General features: G+C 43.1%; 1 protein-coding gene across 4 annotated transcripts in view; it reads left to right on the top strand.

Moving 5' to 3' along the window:
* LOC106579638 (guanine nucleotide-binding protein G(olf) subunit alpha) overlaps positions 1-21,355 on the top strand; it is a 68,982-nt gene that overhangs the window by 42,958 nt on the left and 4,669 nt on the right. For all 4 annotated transcript variants that reach the window (XM_014159739.2, XM_014159740.2, XM_014159741.2 and 1 more), the window contains exons 6-9: positions 18,240-18,294; positions 19,391-19,464; positions 20,036-20,094; positions 21,111-21,231. In XM_014159739.2, the coding sequence (XP_014015214.1) occupies positions 18,240-18,294; positions 19,391-19,464; positions 20,036-20,094; positions 21,111-21,231 (309 nt within the window). The remainder of the gene's footprint in view (positions 1-18,239; positions 18,295-19,390; positions 19,465-20,035; positions 20,095-21,110; positions 21,232-21,355) is intronic.

Below are 21,355 nucleotides of genomic sequence, written 5' to 3'. Positions count from 1 at the left end.
CATCTCCAATCCAAAATAAAATCTAGAATCGGCTTCCTATTTCGCAACAAAGCATCCTTCACTCATGCTGCCAAACATACCCTCGTAAAACTGACTATCCTACCGATCCTTGACTTCGGCGATGTCATTGACAAAATAGCTTCCAACATTCTACTCATCAAATTGGATGCAGTCTATCACAGTGCCATCCGTTTTGTCACCAAAGCCCCATACACTACCCACCACTGCGACCTGTATGCTCTCATTGGCTAGCCCTTGCTTCATATTCGTCACCAAACCCACTTGCTCCAGGTCATCTATAAGTCTTTGCTAGGTAAAGCTCCGCCTTATCTCGCTCCAGCAGGTATATTTCACTGGTCACCCCTGAAGCCAACTCCTCATTTGGCCGCCTGTCCTTCCAGTTCTCTGCTGCCAATGACTGGAACAAACTGCAAAAATCACTGGAGCTGGAGACTCATATCTCCCTCACCTACTTTAAGCACCAGCTGTCAGAGTAGCTCAGAGATCACTGCACCTGTACATAGACCATCTGTAAATAGCCCATCCAACTACCTCATCCCCATACTGTTATTTATTTTGCTCCTTTGCACCCCAGTATCTCTACTTGCGCACTCATCTTCTGCACATCTACCATTCCAGTGTTTAATTGCTATATTGTAATTACTTTGCCACCGTGGCCTGTTTATTGCCTTACCTCCCTTATCCTACCTTATTTGCACACACTGTATGTATACTTTTTCTATTGTATTATTGACTGTATGTTTGTTTATTCCATGTGTAACTGTTGTTGTTTGTGTCGCACTGCTTTGCTTTTTCTTGGCCAGGTCTTGGCCTACCTGTTTAAATAAAGGTAAAATAAAAAAATGTATATGGCAACTTCTGTATACATGCCTGTATGGCAACTATACTAAATAGCTCCAATCCTGGTGGTAATGCATCTAAAATGGAGGATAGTTGAAGGCCCATCCTTCTTCTCTGACTGCCTTCACCACTAGGTCCTCGTCAGACATTTTGATTCCTTCTCTAGTTTGTCACCTTCATTACTCAGCACACAGCCTTTGGTCATTGTTTGTGCATGTGCAGAGGTTTCTAGACAGATACAATTTGAAGACTGTGTGTGTGATGTACTCTGATTCTTTAGGTAGTTTATGACTTCTCTCCCCAGTCAGTTAGATCCAGCTGTTGTGACTTCTCTTCCCAGTCAGTTAGATCCAGCTGTTGTGACTTCTCTCGCCAGTCAGTTAGATCCAGCTGTTGTGACTTCTCTCGCCAGTCAGTTAGATCCAGCTGTTGTGACTTCTCTTCCCAGTCAGTTAGATCCAGCTGTTGTGACTTCTCTCCCCAGTCAGTTAGATCCAGCTGTTGTGACTTCTCTTCCCAGTCAGTTAGATCCAGCTGTTGTGACTTCTCTTCCCAGTCAGTTAGATCCAGCTGTTGTGACTTCTCTTCCCAGTCAGTTAGATCCAGCTGTTGTGACTTCTCTCCCCAGTCAGTTAGATCCAGCTGTTGTGACTTCTCTCGTCAGTCAGTTAGATCCAGCTGTTGTGACTTCTCTCGTCAGTCAGTTAGATCCAGCTGTTGTGACTTCTCTCGTCAGTCAGTTAGATCCAGCTGTTGTGACTTCTCTTCCCAGTCAGTTAGATCCAGCTGTTGTGACTTCTCTTCCCAGTCAGTTAGATCCAGCTGTTGTGACTTCTCTCCCCAGTCAGTTAGATCCAGCTGTTGTGACTTCTCTCCCCAGTCAGTTAGATCCAGCTGTTGTGACTTCTCTTCCCAGTCAGTTAGATCCAGCTGTTGTGACTTCTCTTCCCAGTCAGTTAGATCCAGCTGTTGTGACTTCTCTCCCCAGTCAGTTAGATCCAGCTGTTGTGACTTCTCTTCCCAGTCAGTTAGATCCAGCTGTTGTGACTTCTCTTCCCAGTCAGTTAGATCCAGCTGTTGTGACTTCTCTTCCCAGTCAGTTAGATCCAGCTGTTGTGACTTCTCTTCCCAGTCAGTTAGATCCAGCTGTTGTGACTTCTCTTCCCAGTCAGTTAGATCCAGCTGTTGTGACTTCTCTCCCCAGTCAGTTAGATCCAGCTGTTGTGACTTCCCTCGTCAGTCAGTTAGATCCAGCTGTTGTGACTTCCCTCGTCAGTCAGTTAGATCCAGCTGTTATGGGAAGAGGCCTAGGCACATACACACATCTCTGTAAATTGTGTGTATGTGCGCGTGCGTGTGAGCGAGCGAGCGTAAGCCAGCTAAGGAAGAGGAGGAGCGCTCTCTATCGACCCCGCTGACAGGGGTTGCCATAGCAACCCAGCTGCAGCCCAATGCAGTCACAGTCGGTCACCAAAGGAGGTGTTCTCGCTTCACCCATCAGAGGGGGCGCCACCCAGAGGCCACTAGAGGAATAACACAAATGGAGCCTTACCCCGTCTGCTCAGTTCAGTCAGTATAGAGTCAAGAAGCTGCATTGGCTTGGCCCCGTTCCTTTTGGAGGAATAAAACATCCTATCAGAGCTCTGCTATTATATATTTGTCCCCGTTTTACTTAGGGAAGTTAACGATTGGAACAGCTGTAGACGTTTAGACAGACCTCTCTCGTCGTGAGCAGTTCCTCAAAAGTTTGCACATAAATCTACTCGTGTGTGTGTGTGTGTGTGTGTGTGTGTGTGTGTGTGTGTGTGTGTGTGTGTGTGTGTGTCACACTGCTAGGTCCTGCTGAGTGTATGTGCTTAGCTGTCCCCCCTCCCAGGTACAGTGTGTGTGTGTGTGTGTTTATACGCCTGCTCCTGGCTTGTATAATCTGAAGATCCATTCCCAGGGTTATTTTTAGCACCAGCTCCCCTGCAGCTGGGTCTGTCTCTGTGTGTGTGGTGGGGGGTGTATTTGCACGTAAGTGTTTCCTCTGGAAAAATGTGTAGCAATGGGGGGGTTGTTCTGGGAGTGGGGTTCCCCCCCTGGATTTTGTTTATTATGTGGAAGAACTGAGAAGCTCAGTTCTGGTGACTTTTAAAATGACATTCTACTCCAAAATAAATGAAAAGAAAATTATGCTGACATATAAAATATAATTTCCACCTCCAGAAATGAGCCCAATAACATATTGGTAAATGTAAACTCAGCAAGAAAAGAAACTTCCCTTTTTCAGGACCCTGTCTTTCAAAGATAATTCGTAAAAATCCAAATAACTTCACAGCTCCTCATTGTAAAGGGTTTAAACACTGTTTCCCATGCTTGTTCAATGAACCATAAACAATTAATGAACATGCACCTGTGGAACAGTCGTTAAGACACTAACAGCTTACAGAGGTAGGCAATTAAGGTCACAGTTATGAAAACTTAGGACACTAAAGAGGCTTTTCTACTGACTCTGAGAAACACCAAAAGAAAGATGCCCAGGGTCCCTGCTCATCTGCATGAACGTGCCTTAGGCATGGTTCAAGGAGGCATGAGGACTGCAGATGTGGCCAGGGCAATAAATTGCAATGTTCGTACTGTGAGACGACTAAGACAGCGCTACAGGGAGACAGGACAGACAGCTGATTGTCCTCGCAGTGGCGGACCACGTGTAACAACACCTGCACAGGATCGGTACATCCGAACATCACACCTGCGGGACAGATACAGGATGGCAACAACAACTGCCCGAGTTACATCAGGAACGCACAATCCCTCCATCAGTGCTCAGACTGTCCGCAATAGGCTGAGAGGCTGGACTGAGGGCTTGTAGGCCTGTTGTAAGGCAGGTCCTCACCAGACATCACCGGCAACAACGTCACCTATGGGCACAAACCCACCGTTGCTGGACCAGACAGGACTGGCAAAAAGTGCTCTTCACTGACGAGTCGCGGTTTGCGTTATACCGAGGCCTGTACTCTGGAGCAGGATCGATTTGGAGGTGGAGGGTCCGTCATGGTCTGGGGCAGTGTGTCACAGCATCATCTGACTGAGCTTGTTGTCATTGCAGGCAATCTCAACGCTGTGCGTTACAGGAAAGACGTCCTCCTCCCTCATGTGGTACCCTTCCTGCAGGCTCATCCTGACATGACCCTCCAGCATGACAATGCCACCAGCCATACTGCTCAGTCTGTGCGTGATTTCCTGCAAGACAGGAATGTCAGTGTTCTGCCATGGACAGCGAAGAGCCCAGATCTCAATCCCATTGAGCACGTCTGGGACCTGTTGGATCGGAGGGTGAGGGCTAGGGCCATTCCCTCCAGAAATGTTCGGGAACTTGCAGGTGCCTTGGTGGAAGAGTGGGGTAACATCTCACAGCAAGAACTGGCAAATCTGGTGCAGTACTTAATGCAGCTGGTGGCCACACCAGATACTGACTGTTACTTTTGATTTTGACCCCCCTTCCCCTTTGTTCAGGGACACAGTATTTAATTTCTGTTCGTCACATGTCTGTGGAACTTGTTTAGTTTATGTCTGTTGTTGAATGTTGTTATGTACAAATGTAAATACAAATTTATACACATGTTAAGTTTCCTGAAAATAAACGCAGTTGACAGTGAGAGGACGTTTCTTTTTTTTGCTGAGTTTATTTGTAACATATGCATGGTCCGCATGGTCCGCATAGTACTAGCAATAAACATTATCAGCTGAAGCCCAACTGATGCAGCATAGTGGCTAAAAATATGTAGGCTGAAGCAAGGAGTTTCCTATCTGCATTTACTCTATTGGGCTAATTATTAGCCAGATCCCAAATGTGATCTTTAACCTAGTTAGCATCCTAGTGATACATTTTATCTCCCAACATTTTTTACATAGGCCTACATTATATTCACTGTGTCTGTCTGTTAGGGTAACTTCAGTACTCACTGAAACCACTTCATGTCACCTTTTTTTCTCCCAGCTGTCCCTGGTTGCCACTACTTTTGCTCAACTAAAAATGTTGTCTTGTCTCATCACAATTTAAGTCACTCAAAAACAATATATTTTGAGGTAGGGTGGAGTTTTACCCCAAGTTACCCTACAATTGACCTGTGTTACATTTAACCCCTGGTACATTTATGCGCTCACATCCAATTGCTGCAGAGCAGTAACCTGCTTAACAATGATGCTGCTATAAACTCCAGATTTAAAATGGTGCGGTTCTCGCATATTTAAGAGTTAAGAAATAAATAAAGCAGGAATGGAAAGCTGGGATCCCCCTCTGTTTAACAAAGGCCATTAAAATAGCTGTTTTCACCACGATTGCATTGACTGCTTGTCAGAATGCATGGTTTCCTCTCTGTGGCACTCGTAAATTGAATGTGCCTCAAGGAATATTTCTCTAGCATAGAACATACATGAACAAGCTGACTAGATAAATAAATCTACTATGGTGGTGTCTGATTTTTCTATTTATTACTTGTTTTCTTTGCAGTGAAAATGGAAATGTTATAGCATCTTAGAAGTGCGCCTCCGAATTAATATTTTTTTTCATGTTCCATATTTTTTGGCCGTGGCGGCAATGATTTTGCTGTAGCGCGGCACCACAGCAAAATAAGTGCAGCAGAAACACTGGTGCAAGTCTTAATCTGTTTAATGTATCTGTCAGGATGCAAAATGGCCCTGTCTTTCCTCATAAAAACTCTCTCCATTGTCAGGCAGAAGAAGAGCTCCTATCATAGGCTCTAGTAGTATTTACAGCACTCCTAACATCAATCTAGTAGTACTAAGAACACTCCCTAACACCAATGTAGTAGCAGTACTAAGAACACTCCTAACATCAATGTAGTAGTAGTAGTAGTACTAAGAACACTCCTAACATCAATGTAGTACTAAGAACACTCCTAACATCAATGTAGTACTAAGAACACTCCTAACATCAATGTAGTACTAAGAACACTCCCTAACATCAATGTAGTACTAAGAACACTCCCTAACATCAATGTAGTACTAAGAACACTCCCTAACATCAATGTAGTAGTAGTACTAAGAACACTCCTAACATCAATGTAGTAGTAGTAGTACTAAGAACACTCCTAACATCAATGTAGTAGTAGTAGTACTAAGAACACTCCTAACATCAATTTAGTATCAAATCAAATGTATTTATATAGCCCTTCTTACATCAGCTGATATCGCAAAGTGCTGTACAGAAACCCAGCCTAAAACCCCAAACGGCAAGCAATGCAGGTGTAGAAGCACGGTGGCTAGGAAAAACTCCCTAGAAAGGCCAAAACCCAGGAAGAAACCTAGAGAGGAACCAGGCTATGAGGGGTGGCCAGTCCTCTTCTGGCTGTGCTGGGTGGAGATTATAACAGAACATGGCCAAGATGTTCAAATGTTCATAAATGACCAGCATGGTCAAATAATAATAGTCACAGTTGTCGAGGATGCAACAAGTCAGCACCTCAAGAGTAAATGTCAGTTGGCTTTTCATAGCCGATCATTGAGAGTATCTCTACCGCTCCTCCTGTCTCTAGAGAGTTGAAAACAGCAGGTCTGGGACAGGTAGCACGTCCGGTGAACAGGTCAGGGATCCATAGCCGCAGGCAGAACAGTTGAAACTGGAGCAGCAGCACGGCCAGGTGGACTGGGGACAGCAAGGAGTCATCATGTCAGGTAGTCCTGAGGCATGGTCCTAGGGCTCAGGTCCTCCGAGAGAGAGAAAGAAAGAAAGAGAGAATTAGAGAGAGCATACCGTAATTTCCGGACTATAAGCCGCAACTTTTTTCCCACGCTTTGAACCTCGCGGCTTAAACAATGACGCGGCTAATATGGATTTGTCCCGCTTTCAATTTTTTTTCTCCAAAAAACCCCACATTCTGTGACAGTGCTCAGTTTTGTGGCGGCATGAAGCTTTCATTAGACCAATGAAATTGCCGAACGGGTTAAGGTCAAACAACTTTTTTGTTTACTGTTTAGATTTAAATCGAGCGCTCTCAAACTTCCCATCATTCTGAATACGGTAGTCATTTTGTCACCCTCATCATGGCAAAGACACGGAGAAATGCATATGATGCAGCTTTCAAGTTGAAGGCGATTGATCTGGCTGTTGGAAAAGGAAATAGAGCTGCTGCACGGGAGCTTCGTCTTAATGAGTCGATGATAAGACGTCGGAAACAGCAGCGTGAGGAATTGACTCAGTGCAAAAAGGCAACTAAAGCTTACTGCAAATGTTTTTATTTTTTGTTACAAGCCGTGTTTCGTTAAAGCCTATTATTTTTGTTACAAGCCGTGTTTCGTTAAAGCCTGTGTAAAGTTCATTTGTTTCAATGTACCGGTAGGAACCTGCGGCTTATAGACGTGCGGCTTATTTATGTTCAAAATAATATTATTTTTAAAATTCAGTGGGTACGTCTTATATTCAGGTGCGCTCAATAGTCCGGAAATGACGGTACTTAAATTCACACAGGACACAGGATAAGACAGGAGAAATACTCCAAATATAACAGACTGACCCTAGCCCCCTCACACATAAACTACTGCAGCATAAATACTGGAGGCTGAGACAGGAGGGGTCAGGAGACACTGTGGCCCCATCCGATGATACCCCCGGACAGGGCCAAACAGGAAGGATATAACCACACCCACTTTGCCAAAGCACAGCCCCCACACCACTAGAGGGATATCTTCAACCACCAACTTACCATCCTGAGACAAGGCCGAGTATAGCCCACAAAGATCTCCGCCACGGCACAACCCAAGGGGGGGCGCCAACCCAGACAGGAAGACCACGTCAGTGACTCAACCCACTCAAGTGACGCACCCCTCCTAGGGACGGCATGGAAGAACACCAATAAGCCAGTGACTCAGCCCCTGTAATAGGGTTAGAGGCAGAGAATCCCAGTGGAGAGAGGGGAACCGGCCAGGCAGAGAAAGCAAGGGCGGTTCGTTGCTCCAGAGCCTTTCCGTTCACCTTCACACTCCTGGGCCAGACTACACTCAATCAAAGGACCCACTGAAGAGATGAGTCTTCAGTAAAAGACTTAAAGGTTGAGACCGAGTCTGCATCTCTCACATGGGTAGGCAGACTATTCCATAAAAATTGAGCTCTATAGGAGAAAGCCCTGTCTCCAGCTGTTTGCTTAGAAATTCTAGGGACAATTAGGAGGCCTGCGTCTTGTGACCGTAGCATACGTGTAGGTATGTACGGCAGGACCAAATCGGAAAGATAGGTAGGAGCAAGCCCATGTAATGCTTTGTAGGTTAGCAGTAAAACCTTGAAATCAGCCCTTGCCTTAACAGGAAGCCAGTGTAGGGAGGCTAACACTGGAATAATATGATCAATTTTTTGGGGTTCTAGTCAGGATTCTAGCAGCCGTATTTAGCACTAACTGAAGTTTATTTAGTGCTTTATCCGGGTAGCCGAAAAGTAGAGCATTGCAGTAGTCCAACCTAGAAGTAACAAAAGCATGGATTAATTTTTCTGCATCATTTGTGTACAGAAAGTTTCAGATTTTTGCAATGTTACGTAGATGGAAAAAAGCTGCCCTTGAAACAGTCTTGATATGTTCTTCAAAAGAGAGATCAGGGTCCAGAGTAACGCCGAGGTCCTTCACAGTTTTATTTGAGACGACTGTAGAACCATCAAGATTAATTGTCAGATTCAACAGAAGATCTCTTTGTTTCTTGGGACCTAGAACAAGCATCTCTGTTTGGTCCGGGTTTAAAAGTAGAAAGGTTGCAGCCATACACTTCCTTATGTCTGAAACACAGGTTTCTAGCGAGGGCAATTTTGGGGCTTCACCATGTTTCATTGAAATGTACAGCTGTGTGTCATCCGCATAGCAGTGAAATTTAACATTATGTTTTCGAATGACATCCCCAAGAGGTAAAATATATAGTGAAAACAATAGTGGTCCTAAAACGGAACCTTGAGGAACACCGAAATTTACAGTTGATTTGTCAGAGGACAAACCATTCACAGAGACAAACTGATATCTTTCTGACAGATAAGATCTAAACCAGGCCAGAACTTGTCCGTGTAGACCAATTTGTGTTTCCAATCTCTCCAAAAGAATGTGGTGATCGATGGTATCAAAAGCAGCACTAAGATCTAGGAGCACGAGGACAGATGCAGAGCCTCGGTCTGACATCATTAAAAGGTTATTTACCACCTTCACAAGTGCAGTCTCAGTGCTGTGATGGGGTCTAAAACCAGACTGAAGCGTTTCGTATACATTGTTTGTCTTCATGAAGGCAGTGAGTTGCTGCGCAACAGCTTTTTCAAAAATGTTTGAGAGGAATGGAAGATTCGATATTGGCCGATTAGTTTTTTTTATATTTTCTGGGTCAAGGTTTGGCTTTTTCAAGAGAGGCTTTATTACTGCCACTTTTAGTGAGTTTGGTACACATCTGGTGGATAGAGAGACGTTTATTATGTTCAACATAGGAGGGCCAAGCACAGGAAGCAGCTCTTTCAGTAGTTTAGTTGGAATAGGGTCCAGTATGCAGCTTGAAGGTTTAGAGGCCATTATTATTTTCATCATTGTGTCAAGAGATATAGTACTAAAACACTTTAGTGTCTCCCTTGATCCTAGGTCCTGGCAGAGTTGTGCAGACTCAGGACGACGGAGCTTTGGAGGAATACGCAGATTTAAAGAGGAGTCCGTAATTTGCTTTCTAATGATCATGATCTTTTCCTCAAAGAAGTTCATGAATTTATCACTGCTGAAGTGAAAGCCATCCTCTCTTGGGGAATGCTGCTTTTAGTTAGCTTTGCAACAGTATCAAAAATACATTTTGGATTGTTCTTATTTTCCTCAATTAAGTTAGAAAAATAGGATGATCGAGCAGCAGTGAGGGATCTTCGATACTGCACGGTACTGTCTTTCCAAGCTAGTCTGAAGACTTCCAGTTTGGTGTGGCGCCATTTCCCTTCCAATTTTCTGGAAGCTTGCTTCAGAGCTCGTGTATTTTCTGTATACCAGGGAGCTAGTTTCTTATGACAAATGTTTTTAGTTTTTAGGGGTGCAACTGCATCTAGGGTATTGCGAAAGGTTAAATTAAGTTCCTCAGTTAGGTGGTTAACTGATTTTTGTCCTCTGATGTCCTTGGGTAGGCAGAGGGAGTCTGGAAGGGCATCAAGGAATGTTTGGGTTGTCTGAGAATTTATAGCACGACTTTTGATGCTCCTTGGTTGGGGTCTGAGCAGATTATTTGTTGCGATTGCAAACGTAATAAAATGGTGGTCCGATAGTCCAGGATTATGAAGAAAAACATTAAGATCCACAACATTTATTCCACGGGACAAAACTAGGTCCAGAGTATGACTGTGGCAGTGAGTAGGTCCAGAGACATGTTGGACAAAACCCACTGAGTCGATGATGGCTCCGAAAGCCTTTTGGAGTGGGTCTGTGGACTTTCCCATGTGAATATTAAAGTCACCAAAAATGTGCATATTATCTGCTGTGACTACAATGTCCGATAGGAATTCAGTGAGGAACGCTGTATATGGCCCAGGAGGCCTGTAAACAGTAGCTATAAAAAGTGATTGAGTTGGCTGCATAGATTTTATGACTAGAAGCTCAAAAGAGGAAAACGTAGTTCTTTTGTAAATTGAAATTTGCTATCGTAAATGTTAGCAACACCTCCGCCTTTGCGGGATGCACTAGTGTAACCAGGAGGTGAGGCCACATTTAAGACAGTAAATTCATCAGGCTTAAGCCATGTTTCAGTCAGGCCAATCACATCAAGATTATGATCAGTGATTAGTTCATTGACTATAACTGCCTTTGAAGTGTTTAGTTTTGCCCAACCTAGGTCGAGGCACAGACACGGTCTCAATGGGGATAGTTGAGCTGACTACACTGACTGTGCTAGTAGCAGACTCCAGTAGTAGTACTAAGAACACTCCTAACATCAATGTAGCACTAAGAACACTCCTAACATCAATGTAGCACTAAGAACACTGCTAACATCAATGTAGTACTAAGAACACTCCCTAATGTCAATGTGGTACTAAGAACACTCCCTAACGTCAATGTAGTAGTACTAAGAACACTCCCTAACGTCAATGTAGTAGTACTAAGAACACTCCCTAACGTCAATGTAGTAGTAGTAGTACTAAGAACACTCCCTAACGTCAATGTAGTAGTAGTAGTACTAAGAACACTCCCTAACGTTAATGTAGTAGTAGTACTAAGAACACTCCCTAACGTCAATGTAGTAGTAGTACTAAGAACACTCCTAACATCAATGTAGTAGTAGTACTAAGAACACTCCTAACATCAATGTAGTAGTAGTACTAAGAACGCTCCTAACGTCAATGTAGTAGTACTAAGAACGCTCCTAACGTCAATGTAGTTGTAGTAGTAGTAGTAGTAGTACTAAGAACACTCCCTAACGTCAATGTAGTAGTAGTACTAAGAACACTCCCTAACGTCAATGTAGTAGTAGTAGTAGTACTAAGAACACTCCCTAACGTCAATGTAGTAGTAGTAGTACTAAGAACACTCCCTAACGTTAATGTAGTAGTAGTACTAAGAACACTCCCTAACGTCAATGTAGTAGTAGTACTAAGAACGCTCCTAACGTCAATGTAGTAGTACTAAGAACACTCCTAACGTCAATGTAGTTGTAGTAGTAGTAGTAGTAGTAGTAGTAGTAAGAACACTCCTAACATCAATGTAGTAGTAGTAAGAACACTCCTAACATCAATGTAGTAGTAGTAAGAACACTCCTAACATCAATGTAGTAGTAGTAAGAACACTCCTAACATCAATGTAGTAGTAGTAAGAACACTCCTAACATCAATGTAGTAGTAGTAGTAGTAAGAACACTCCTAACATCAATGTAGTAGTAGTAGTACTAAGAACACTCCTAACATCAATGTAGTAGTAGTAGTACTAAGAACACTCCTAACATCAATGTAGTAGTACTAAGAACAGTCCTAACATCAATGTAGTAGTAGTAGTACTAAGAACAGTCCTAACATCAATGTAGTAGTAGTAGTACTAAGAACAGTCCTAACATCAATGTAGTAGTAGTAGTACTAAGAACAGTCCTAACATCAATGTAGTAGTAGTAGTAGTACTAAGAACAGTCCTAACATCAATGTAGTAGTAGTACTAAGAACACTCCTAACATCAATGTAGTAGTAGTAGTACTAAGAACAGTCCTAACATCAATGTAGTAGTAGTAGTAGTAGGAACACTCCTAACATCAATGTAGTCCTAAGAACACTCCCTAACATCAATGTAGTACTAAGAACACTCCCTAACATCAATGTAGTACTAAGAACACTCCTAACATCAATGTAGTACTAAGAACACTCCTAACGTCAATGTAGTACTAGGAACACTCCTAACGTCAATGTAGTTGTAGTGCTAAGAACACTCTTAACATCAATTCCAGCAGTCAGCATGTCAATTGCATGCTCCTTCCAAACTTTAAACATCTATAACATTGTCTTGTGTGACAAAACTGCACATTTTAGAATTACCTTTTATTGCCCCCAGCACAAGGTGCATCTGTGTAATGATCATGCTGATATGCCACAGCTGTCAGGTGGATGGATTGTCTTGGCCAAGGAGAAATGCTCACTAACAGAATTTGAGAGAAATCAGCTTTTTGTGCATATGGAGAATTTCTGGGGTCTTTTATTTCAGCTCATGAAACATGGGACCAACACTTCATGTTGCGTTTTATATTTTTCAGTGTATTTTAGTGCCCTGCTTTGGTGTTACAAAGTGTGTGTGTTATGTATACAGCATCCTATTGTGAAATGGCTTCATACTCCATCAAGCTTACAGATGTGCCTTTAGGTCATAACTTGTGGTCTAAAATGTTTCCATTCTCTTCTTTGTAATTTTAGCAGTCATTAGGAGAGACTACAGTATAAGCCTTCCCAATCATCCATATTTCTTTCCCTGCTATTTTGAAAGCGTCTGGTTCTTCTGGTAAAGCCATTCTCTGTGTGTTGTATCGTGAGTGATCATTTTGTTGAGTGACCCGATTTCCACACTGACCACCACAGACACTCAAAATGTGGAAACTATTGATCCCATCTTTCCATTCGACCAATTAATGGCACCAGCCAGTAGATTTAGGCTGTGGACAAGTCCATGGGTCAAATTAAAACAGGGCAGCACTGGCCTGTGTTTAGTGGAGTAACAGTTCAACCTTGCATTTAAGAGCTGAGTGTTAGTAGCAAGGGATGGGGGTCACTCAGTCAGGGAGAGTGAATTATGAAACGTGGCTGTGTTTGGTAGTGTTTACAGGCCCAAACTCTACAGGATACTTTTTTGTTTTGGGGTTTCTGTGTAACTTGTATAAGAGGGTTGGTAACATCTTATTAACTATGGTTCTTACTAAATAATTCCATTGGTAACTGCCTTGTACCAACTGGTCCATTATAAAGGACTAACCAGGTAGTTACATCAGAATGTATTTAACCAGGTCCATTATAAAGGACTAACCAGGTAGTTACATCAGAATGTATTTAACCAGGTCCATTATAAAGGACTAAGCAGGTAGTTACATCAGAATGTATTTAACCAGGTCCATTATAAAGGACTAACCAGGTAGTTACATCAGAATGTATTTAACCAGGTCCATTATAAAGGACTAACCAGGTAGTTACATCAGAATGTATTTAACCAGGTCCATTTTAAAGGACTAACCAGGTAGTTACATCAGAATGTATTTAACCAGGTCCATTATAAAGGACTAACCAGGTAGTTACATCAGAATGTATTTAACCAGGTCCATTATAAAGGACTAACCAGGTAGTTACATCAGAATGTATTTAACCAGGTCCATTTTAAAGGACTAACCAGGTAGTTACATCAGAATGTATTTAACCAGGTCCATTATAAAGGACTAACCAGGTAGTTACATCAGAATGTATTTAACCAGGTCCATTATAAAGGACTAACCAGGTAGTTACATCAGAATGTATTTAACCAGGTCCATTATAAAGGACTAACCAGGAAGTTACATCAGAATGTCTATGAAGGCAATAACACAGTAACAACCTTATATTCTGTTTTTTTTATGGGACTAATTCAAACTAGCACCAGTAGGTACTTACTTACTGACTTTATTGCCCCCATGGGGAAATTTTGTTGCAGTGTCATGTACACTTTAAACGTGGACCTGGTTAAATACATTCTGATGTAACTACCTGGTTAGTCCTTTATAATGGACCTGGTTAAATACATTCTGATGTAACTTCCTGGTTAGTCCTTTATAATGGACCTGGTTAAATACATTCTGATGTAACTACCTGGTTAAATACATTCTGATGTAACTACCTGGTTAGTCCTTTATAATGGACCTGGTTAAATACATTCTGATGTAACTACCTGGTTAGTCCTTTATAATGGACCTGGTTAAATACATTCTGATGTAACTACCTGGTTAGTCCTTTATAATGGACCTGGTTAATACATTCTGATGTAACTATGGTTAAATACATTCTGATGTAACTACCTGGTTAGTCCTTTATAATGGACCTGGTTAAATACATTCTGATGTAACTACCTGGTTAGTCCTTTATAATGGACCTGGTTAAATACATTCTGATGTAACTACCTGGTTAAATACATTCTGATGTAACTACCTGGTTAGTCCTTTATAATGGACCTGGTTAAATACATTCTGATGTAACTACCTGGTTAGTCCTTTATAATGGACCTGGTTAAATACATTCTGATGTAACTACCTGGTTAGTCCTTTATAATGGACCTGGTTAAATACATTCTGATGTAACTACCTGGTTAGTCCTTTATAATGGACCTGGTTAAATACATTCTGATGTAACTTCCTGGTTAGTCCTTTATAATGGACCTGGTTAAATACATTCTGATGTAACTACCTGGTTAGTCCTTTATAATGGACCTGGTTAAATACATTCTGATGTAACTACCTGGTTAGTCCTTTATAATGGACCTGGTTAAATACATTCTGATGTAACTACCTGGTTAAATACATTCTGATGTAACTACCTGGTTAGTCCTTTATAATGGACCTGGTTAAATACATTCTGATGTAACTACCTGGTTTGGCCTTTATAATGGACCTGGTTAAATACATTCTGATGTAACTACCTGGTTAGTCCTTTATAATGGACCTGGTTAAATACATTCTGATGTAACTACCTGGTTAGTCCTTTATAATGGACCTGGTTAAATACATTCTGATGTAACTACCTGGTTAGTCCTTTATAATGGACCTGGTTAAATACATTCTGATGTAACTTCCTGGTTAGTCCTTTATAATGGACCTGGTTAAATACATTCTGATGTAACTTCCTGGTTAGTCCTTTATAATGGACCTGGTTAAATACATTCTGATGTAACTTCCTGGTTAGTCCTTTTATAGTGGACCTGGTTAAATAGACTTGATAATGGACCTCCCTAATGCTCAACGTGTGATCATTGTAATCACACGCAGGCCTATATATCCGTCAGTTCCTATAAGTGAATTCTTAAGTTAAAACACAACCTCAAATAAAACTTTACAGAACTGACTTTTGTGGTGGTTACCTCCTCAATGTAGAATAGAAGACAGCAGAATATAGTAAAATAGAATTGGGATGTTTAGGGTGGTATCTGCTGGTTCAGCGGTTACAAATGTGTGCGTGCATGGGGTTTGGGACCGCAGGGACACACACACTCAGGGAACATACAGCTCGTGCACACCAGAGCAAGATGGTCTGATCAAGCTCTATGGCAGGAACTAACTGCTGTCTTTAATAATGGAACAGGAAGAGGGGGACGCCCTCTGCTGGGGAGGGATGGTACAGCCTGGGGATGAGATCTGTAGTAGTGTTAGTCAGTCAGCATAGCGATATCTCCTAGCGTTATAAACTCAGCAAAAAAAGAAATTTCCCTTTTTCAGGACCCTGTCTTTCATAAAAATGTAATTACAAATAACTTCACAGATCTTCATTGTAAAGGGTTTAAACACTGTTTCTCATGCTTGTTCAATGAACCATAGACAATTAATGAACATGCACCTGTGGAATGGTCATTAAGACACTAACAGCTTACAGACGGTAGGCAATTAAGGTCACAGTTATGGAAACTTAAGACACTAAAGAGGCCTTTCTACTGACTCTGAAAAACACCAAAAGAAAGATTCCCAGGCTCCCTGCTCATCTGCGTGAACGTGCCGCAAGGAGGCATGAGGACTGCAATAAATGCCAATGTCTATACTGTGAGACGGCTAAGACAGCGCTACAGGGAGACAGGACGGACAGCTGATCGTACTCGCAGTGGCAGACCACGTGTAACAACACCTGCACAGGATCAGTACATCCGAACATCACACCTGCAGGACAGGTACAGGATGGCAACTACAACTGCCCGAGTTACACCAGGAACGCACAATCCCTCCATCAGTGCTCAGACTGTCCGCAATAGGTTGAGAGAGGCTGGACTGAGGGCTTGTAGGCCTGTTGTAAGGCAGGTCCTCACCAGACATCACCGGCAACAACGTCGCCTATGGGCACAAACCCACCGTCACTGGACCAGACAGGACTTGCAAAAAGTGCTCTTCACTGGCGAGTCACGGTTTTGTCTCCCCAGGGGTGATGGTCGGATTCGCATTTATTATCGAAGGAATGAGCGTTACACCGAGGCCTGTACTCTGGAGCGGGATCGATTTGGAGGTGGAGGGTCCGTCATGGTTTAGGGCGGTGTGTCACAGCATCATCTGACTGAGCTTGTTGTCATTGCAGGCAATCTCAACGCTGTGCGTTACAGGGAAGACATCTCCCTCCCTCATGTGGTACCCTTCCTGCAGGCTCATCCTGACATGACCCTCCAGCATGACAATGCCACCAGCCACACTGCTCGTTCTGTGCGTGATTTCCTGCAAGACAGGAATGTCAGTGTTCTGCCATGGCCAGTGAAGAGCCCGGAACTCAATCCCATTGAGCACGTCTGGGACCTGTTGGATCGGAGGGTGAGGGCTAGGGCCATTCCCCCCAGAAATGTCCGGGAACTTGCAGGTGCCTTGGTGGAAGAGTGGGGTAGCATCTCACAGCAAGAACTGGCAAATCTGGTGCAGCCCATGAGGAGGAGATGCACTGCCGTACTTAATGCAGCTTGTGGCCACACCAGAGACTGACTTACTTTTGATTTTGACCCCCCCCCCCCCTTTGTTCAGGGACACATTATAAAATTTCTATTCATCACATGTCTGTGGAACTTGTTCAGTTTATGTCTCAGTTGTTGAATCTTATGTTCATACAAATATTTACACATGTTAAATTTGCTGAAAATAAACAGTTGACAGTGAGAGGACGTTACTTTTTTGCTGAGTTTAGCTATGTAGTGAAGTGACATGTTCAGAATGCAGTAGATTAGAAATACAGTGAATAGAGCGGACTCCGTTATATGTCTTACATGACATACAGTCATATATATATATATATATATATGAAACTGCCAAAATAAAGGAATCACCAACATAAAGTGTGTTAATAGGGCGTTGGGCCACCACGAGCCAGAACAGATTCAATGGACCTTGGCATAGATTCTACAAGTGTCTGGAACTCTACTGGAGGGATGTGACACCATTATTCCATAATTTGGTGTTTTTGTTGATGGTGCTGGAAAACGCTGTCTCAGGCACCACACCAGAATCTCCCGTAAGTGTTCAAATGGGTTGAGATCTGGAGACTGAGACACACACACACCCTTTAACCCCCTAAGCTCCTTTGAGTCCCCTCTTTCAAAGTCCCTGAGATCTCTTCTAGCCATGGTAGCCAAAATAATGGGTGTGTTTTATACATGACCCTAAGCATGATGGGATGTTCATTTCTTAATTGACTCAGGAACCACACCTGTGTGGAAGCACCTGCTTTCAATAGACTTTGTATCCCTCAATTGCTCAAGTGTTTCCTTTATTTTGGCAGTTAGAACAGATATAGCTATGTAATTAAAGTATTGTTCCGTGCTTGGCTAGACCTCTGATCCACTGTCTGTTTGATAGAAAAACATTATGTTGTAGTGTGTATTTCTCTAGAGTTCTCACTGTCCCTCCCTCTTCTCCTGTCCCTAACCACTGACTGTCTCAGAGCCCCAGCTCCAAAACCAGCCGCCATATCCAGCCATATGCTGCATCTATCCAGGAACACACTGGGGTGCGTGTGGGCGTGCGTGTGTGTTATGCGTGCGGTATGGGAGTGATTTAAAGACACCATGGCAACAGACACAAGAAAATATGACTATTTCTTAGTGCTTTTCCTTAGTTAAAATGTGTAGAGTCAGATCTTTATCTATTCTACTGTAATGGCAGTGATATGTGCTGTTCCTTAGATCCAGGCCAGTGTCATATAATTATGTCTTTTGTTTTGTGTTTTGCAGCTTCTTGAACAAAATTGAGTCTGTGAGGTCGAATGACTACACACCAACAGATCAGGTTAGAAGACTTTTCAACATTCTAGAGCATAGCTCTAATGTACTGATCAATGACATGTTAAATGTTGTTTTGCTGTATTATCTGAAGCACTGTGTAGGAAAACATTACTCTTTCTCTCTCTCGTTCTCTCTTTCTTTATTTCTCTCTCTCGCTCTTTCTCTGTCATAGAGAATAGACAATAACAAAAGGGAAATAAACAAGGGAAACATTAGTACATTTAATTTGAAATGTTATATTGTTGGCAGTGTACAGTGTTTTAACAATGTGATAATAGTTGAAGTATGAAAGGGAAACTCAACATAAATATGGGTTGTATTTACATTGTTGTTTGTGCTCCACTGGCTACCCTTTTCTCATGGCAACATGACTGCACACTGTGGTATTTCACCTAACAGTTATGGGAGTTTATCAATGTTTGATTTATTTTCAAATTCTCTCTTACTTCCTTTCTGTTTCTTTTTGTGCATCTCTTCATCTCTGTGCTCCTCTTCATCTCTGTGCTCCTCTTCATCTCTGTGCTCCTCTTCGTCTCTGTGCATCTCTTCATCTCTGTGCTCCTCTTCATCTCTGTGCTCCTCTTCATCTCTGTGCTCCTCTTCGTCTGTGCATCTCTTCATCTCTGTGCTCCTCTTCATCTCTGTGCTCCTCTTCGTCTCTGTGCATCTCTTCATCTCTGTGCTCCTCTTCATCTCTGTGCTCCTCTTCATCTCTGTGCTCCTCTTCGTCTCTGTGCATCTCTTCATCTCTGTGCTCCTCTTCATCTCTGTGCTCCTCTTCATCTCTGTGCTCCTCTTCGTCTCTGTGCATCTCTTCATCTCTGTGCTCCTCTTCATCTCTGTGCTCCTCTTCATCTCTGTGCTCCTCTTCATCTCTGTGCATCTCTTCGTCTCTGTGCTCCTCTTCATCTCTGTGCATCTCTTCGTCTCTGTGCTCCTCTTCATCTCTGTGCTCCTCTTCATCTCTGTGCATCTCTTCATCTCTGTGCATCTCTTCATCTCTGTGCATCTCTTCATCTCTGTGCATCTCTTCATCTCTGTGCTCCTCTTCATCTCTGTGCATCTCTTCATCTCTGTGCTCCTCTTGTTTTAAACCCCAGGACTTGCTTCGCTGCCGAGTTTTGACTTCAGGTATTTTTGAAACAAGATTTCAAGTCGACAAAGTGAACTTTCAGTAAGTGTTCCCTTTCCTTCATTGTGATGTAACGTTACACAGCATTGTCTGTTGTCTTAACTGTATGGACAATGTACTGTATGTACATGGCTATGGTGGTTTCCTGTTATCATGGAAATGTCCCCACCTTGTGGTCATCTAGGGTAGTTTTTAATTTGTCTCTAAATGGCTGTCAACAAAGCTTTGCTTCTGTTTGTGTTAGGTTTTTGTTTGTTATATGGACATAATTTGTTCAAATACAAATGTAGCTAAGTGAAAATCAAATGTGATTAGTATCATACTATTTACAGTCAACCACCAACATTTCTTTGGAAGAGTCTTTTCTCTTTTCCTTTTTGGAAATGAACATTTTGGTTGTCTAACAAATGCACACTAAATGGAAAGAAGTATCTGCACTGAAACACCATGACATGGCAAATCAACATACTGCCAAGTAGCACCATCACTCCATGTAGAAAACTAGGCCAATAGACTGTCTCTCAAGATTTGAGATCAAGACATGGTTGAGTTAAATGGGCTTCTCCACACATTGGACCATACAGAACTTAACAGGTTTGTCCCTCTCTCTCAGTATGTTTGATGTAGGCGGCCAGAGAGACGAGAGGAGAAAATGGATTCAGTGCTTTAACGGTGAGTTTGGATTCTGTGTACGGTTCTGTTACCCACAGTGCTGTTCTCCTGCCCACCGTGCTGTTCTCCTGCCCACCGTGCTGTTCTGCTCCCCACAGTGCCGTTCTGCTCCCCACTGTGCCGTTCTGCTCCCCACTGTGCCGTTCTGCTCCCCACTGTGCCGTTCTGCTCCCCACTGTGCCGTTCTGCTCCCCACTGTGCCGTTCTGCTCCCCACTGTGCCGTTCTGCTGCCCACTGTGCCGTTCTGCTCCCCACTGTGCCGTTCTGCTCCCCACTGTGCCGTTCTGCTGCCCACTGTCCTGTTCTGCTGCCCACTGTGCCGTTCTGCTGCCCACTGTGCCGTTCTGCTGCCCACTGTCCTGTTCTGCTGCCCACTGTCCTGTTCTGCTGCCCACTGTGCTGTTCTGCTGCCCACAGTGCTGTTCTGCTGCCCACAGTGCTGTTCTGCTGCCCACAGTGTTGTGCTGCGAGTGTAACTATGGTGGTTCAGTGAATGATGGTCAACGAGTAACCTTTTCGAGTAAATTTTTCTGAAACCGGAAGACTCATGTTACCACATATGATAATGCCCAGGCTTTAGCTTAACAGGCTAGCTTGAGGTGGGACAGACGACTGTGTTGCAGTAGCTCTGCGTTGTATACCATATCTGGATCCACATTTTATACGGAAGGATTCATTAGTATTACATGATGTGGTTTGCGAGGTCTCAGCATCTGGTACTCACTCCCGAGTGGCACAGCGGTCTAAGGCACTGCATCTCAGTGCTAGAGGTGTCACTACAGACCCTGGTTCAATTCCAGGCTGTGTCACAACCAACCGTGATTGGGAGTCTCATATGGCGGTGCACAACTGGCCCAGCATCGTCCTGGTTAGGTTTTGGCCGGGGTAGGCCATCATTGTAAATAAGAATTTGTTCTTAACTGACTTGTCTGGTTAAATAAAGGTTACATTTTTTAAAGTTTTTTATAAATGAGTACTGAAACAACCCATTTCACTGTGCTCCTATTTCTTACAGACGTGACGGCCATCATCTTTGTGGCGGCAAGCAGCAGTTATAACATGGTCATAAGGGAAGACAACAGCACCAACAGACTCCGGGAATCACTGGATCTCTTCAAGAGCATCTGGAATAACAGGTTGGTCCACATTCACCTCGTCTGTCTCTCGCTGCCCTCTGGTCCACAGTCACCTCGTCTGGCTCTCTGCCCTCTGGTCCACAGTCACCTCGTCTGGCTCTCGCTGCCCTCTGGTCCACAGTCA

The sequence above is a fragment of the Salmo salar genome, chromosome ssa19, assembly GCF_905237065.1.
Source record: "Salmo salar chromosome ssa19, Ssal_v3.1, whole genome shotgun sequence".
Taxonomy (NCBI): Eukaryota; Metazoa; Chordata; class Actinopteri; order Salmoniformes; family Salmonidae; genus Salmo; species Salmo salar.
The sequence above is the reverse complement of the archived record's forward strand: the minus strand, read 5'-3'. Positions and strand labels throughout refer to the sequence as shown.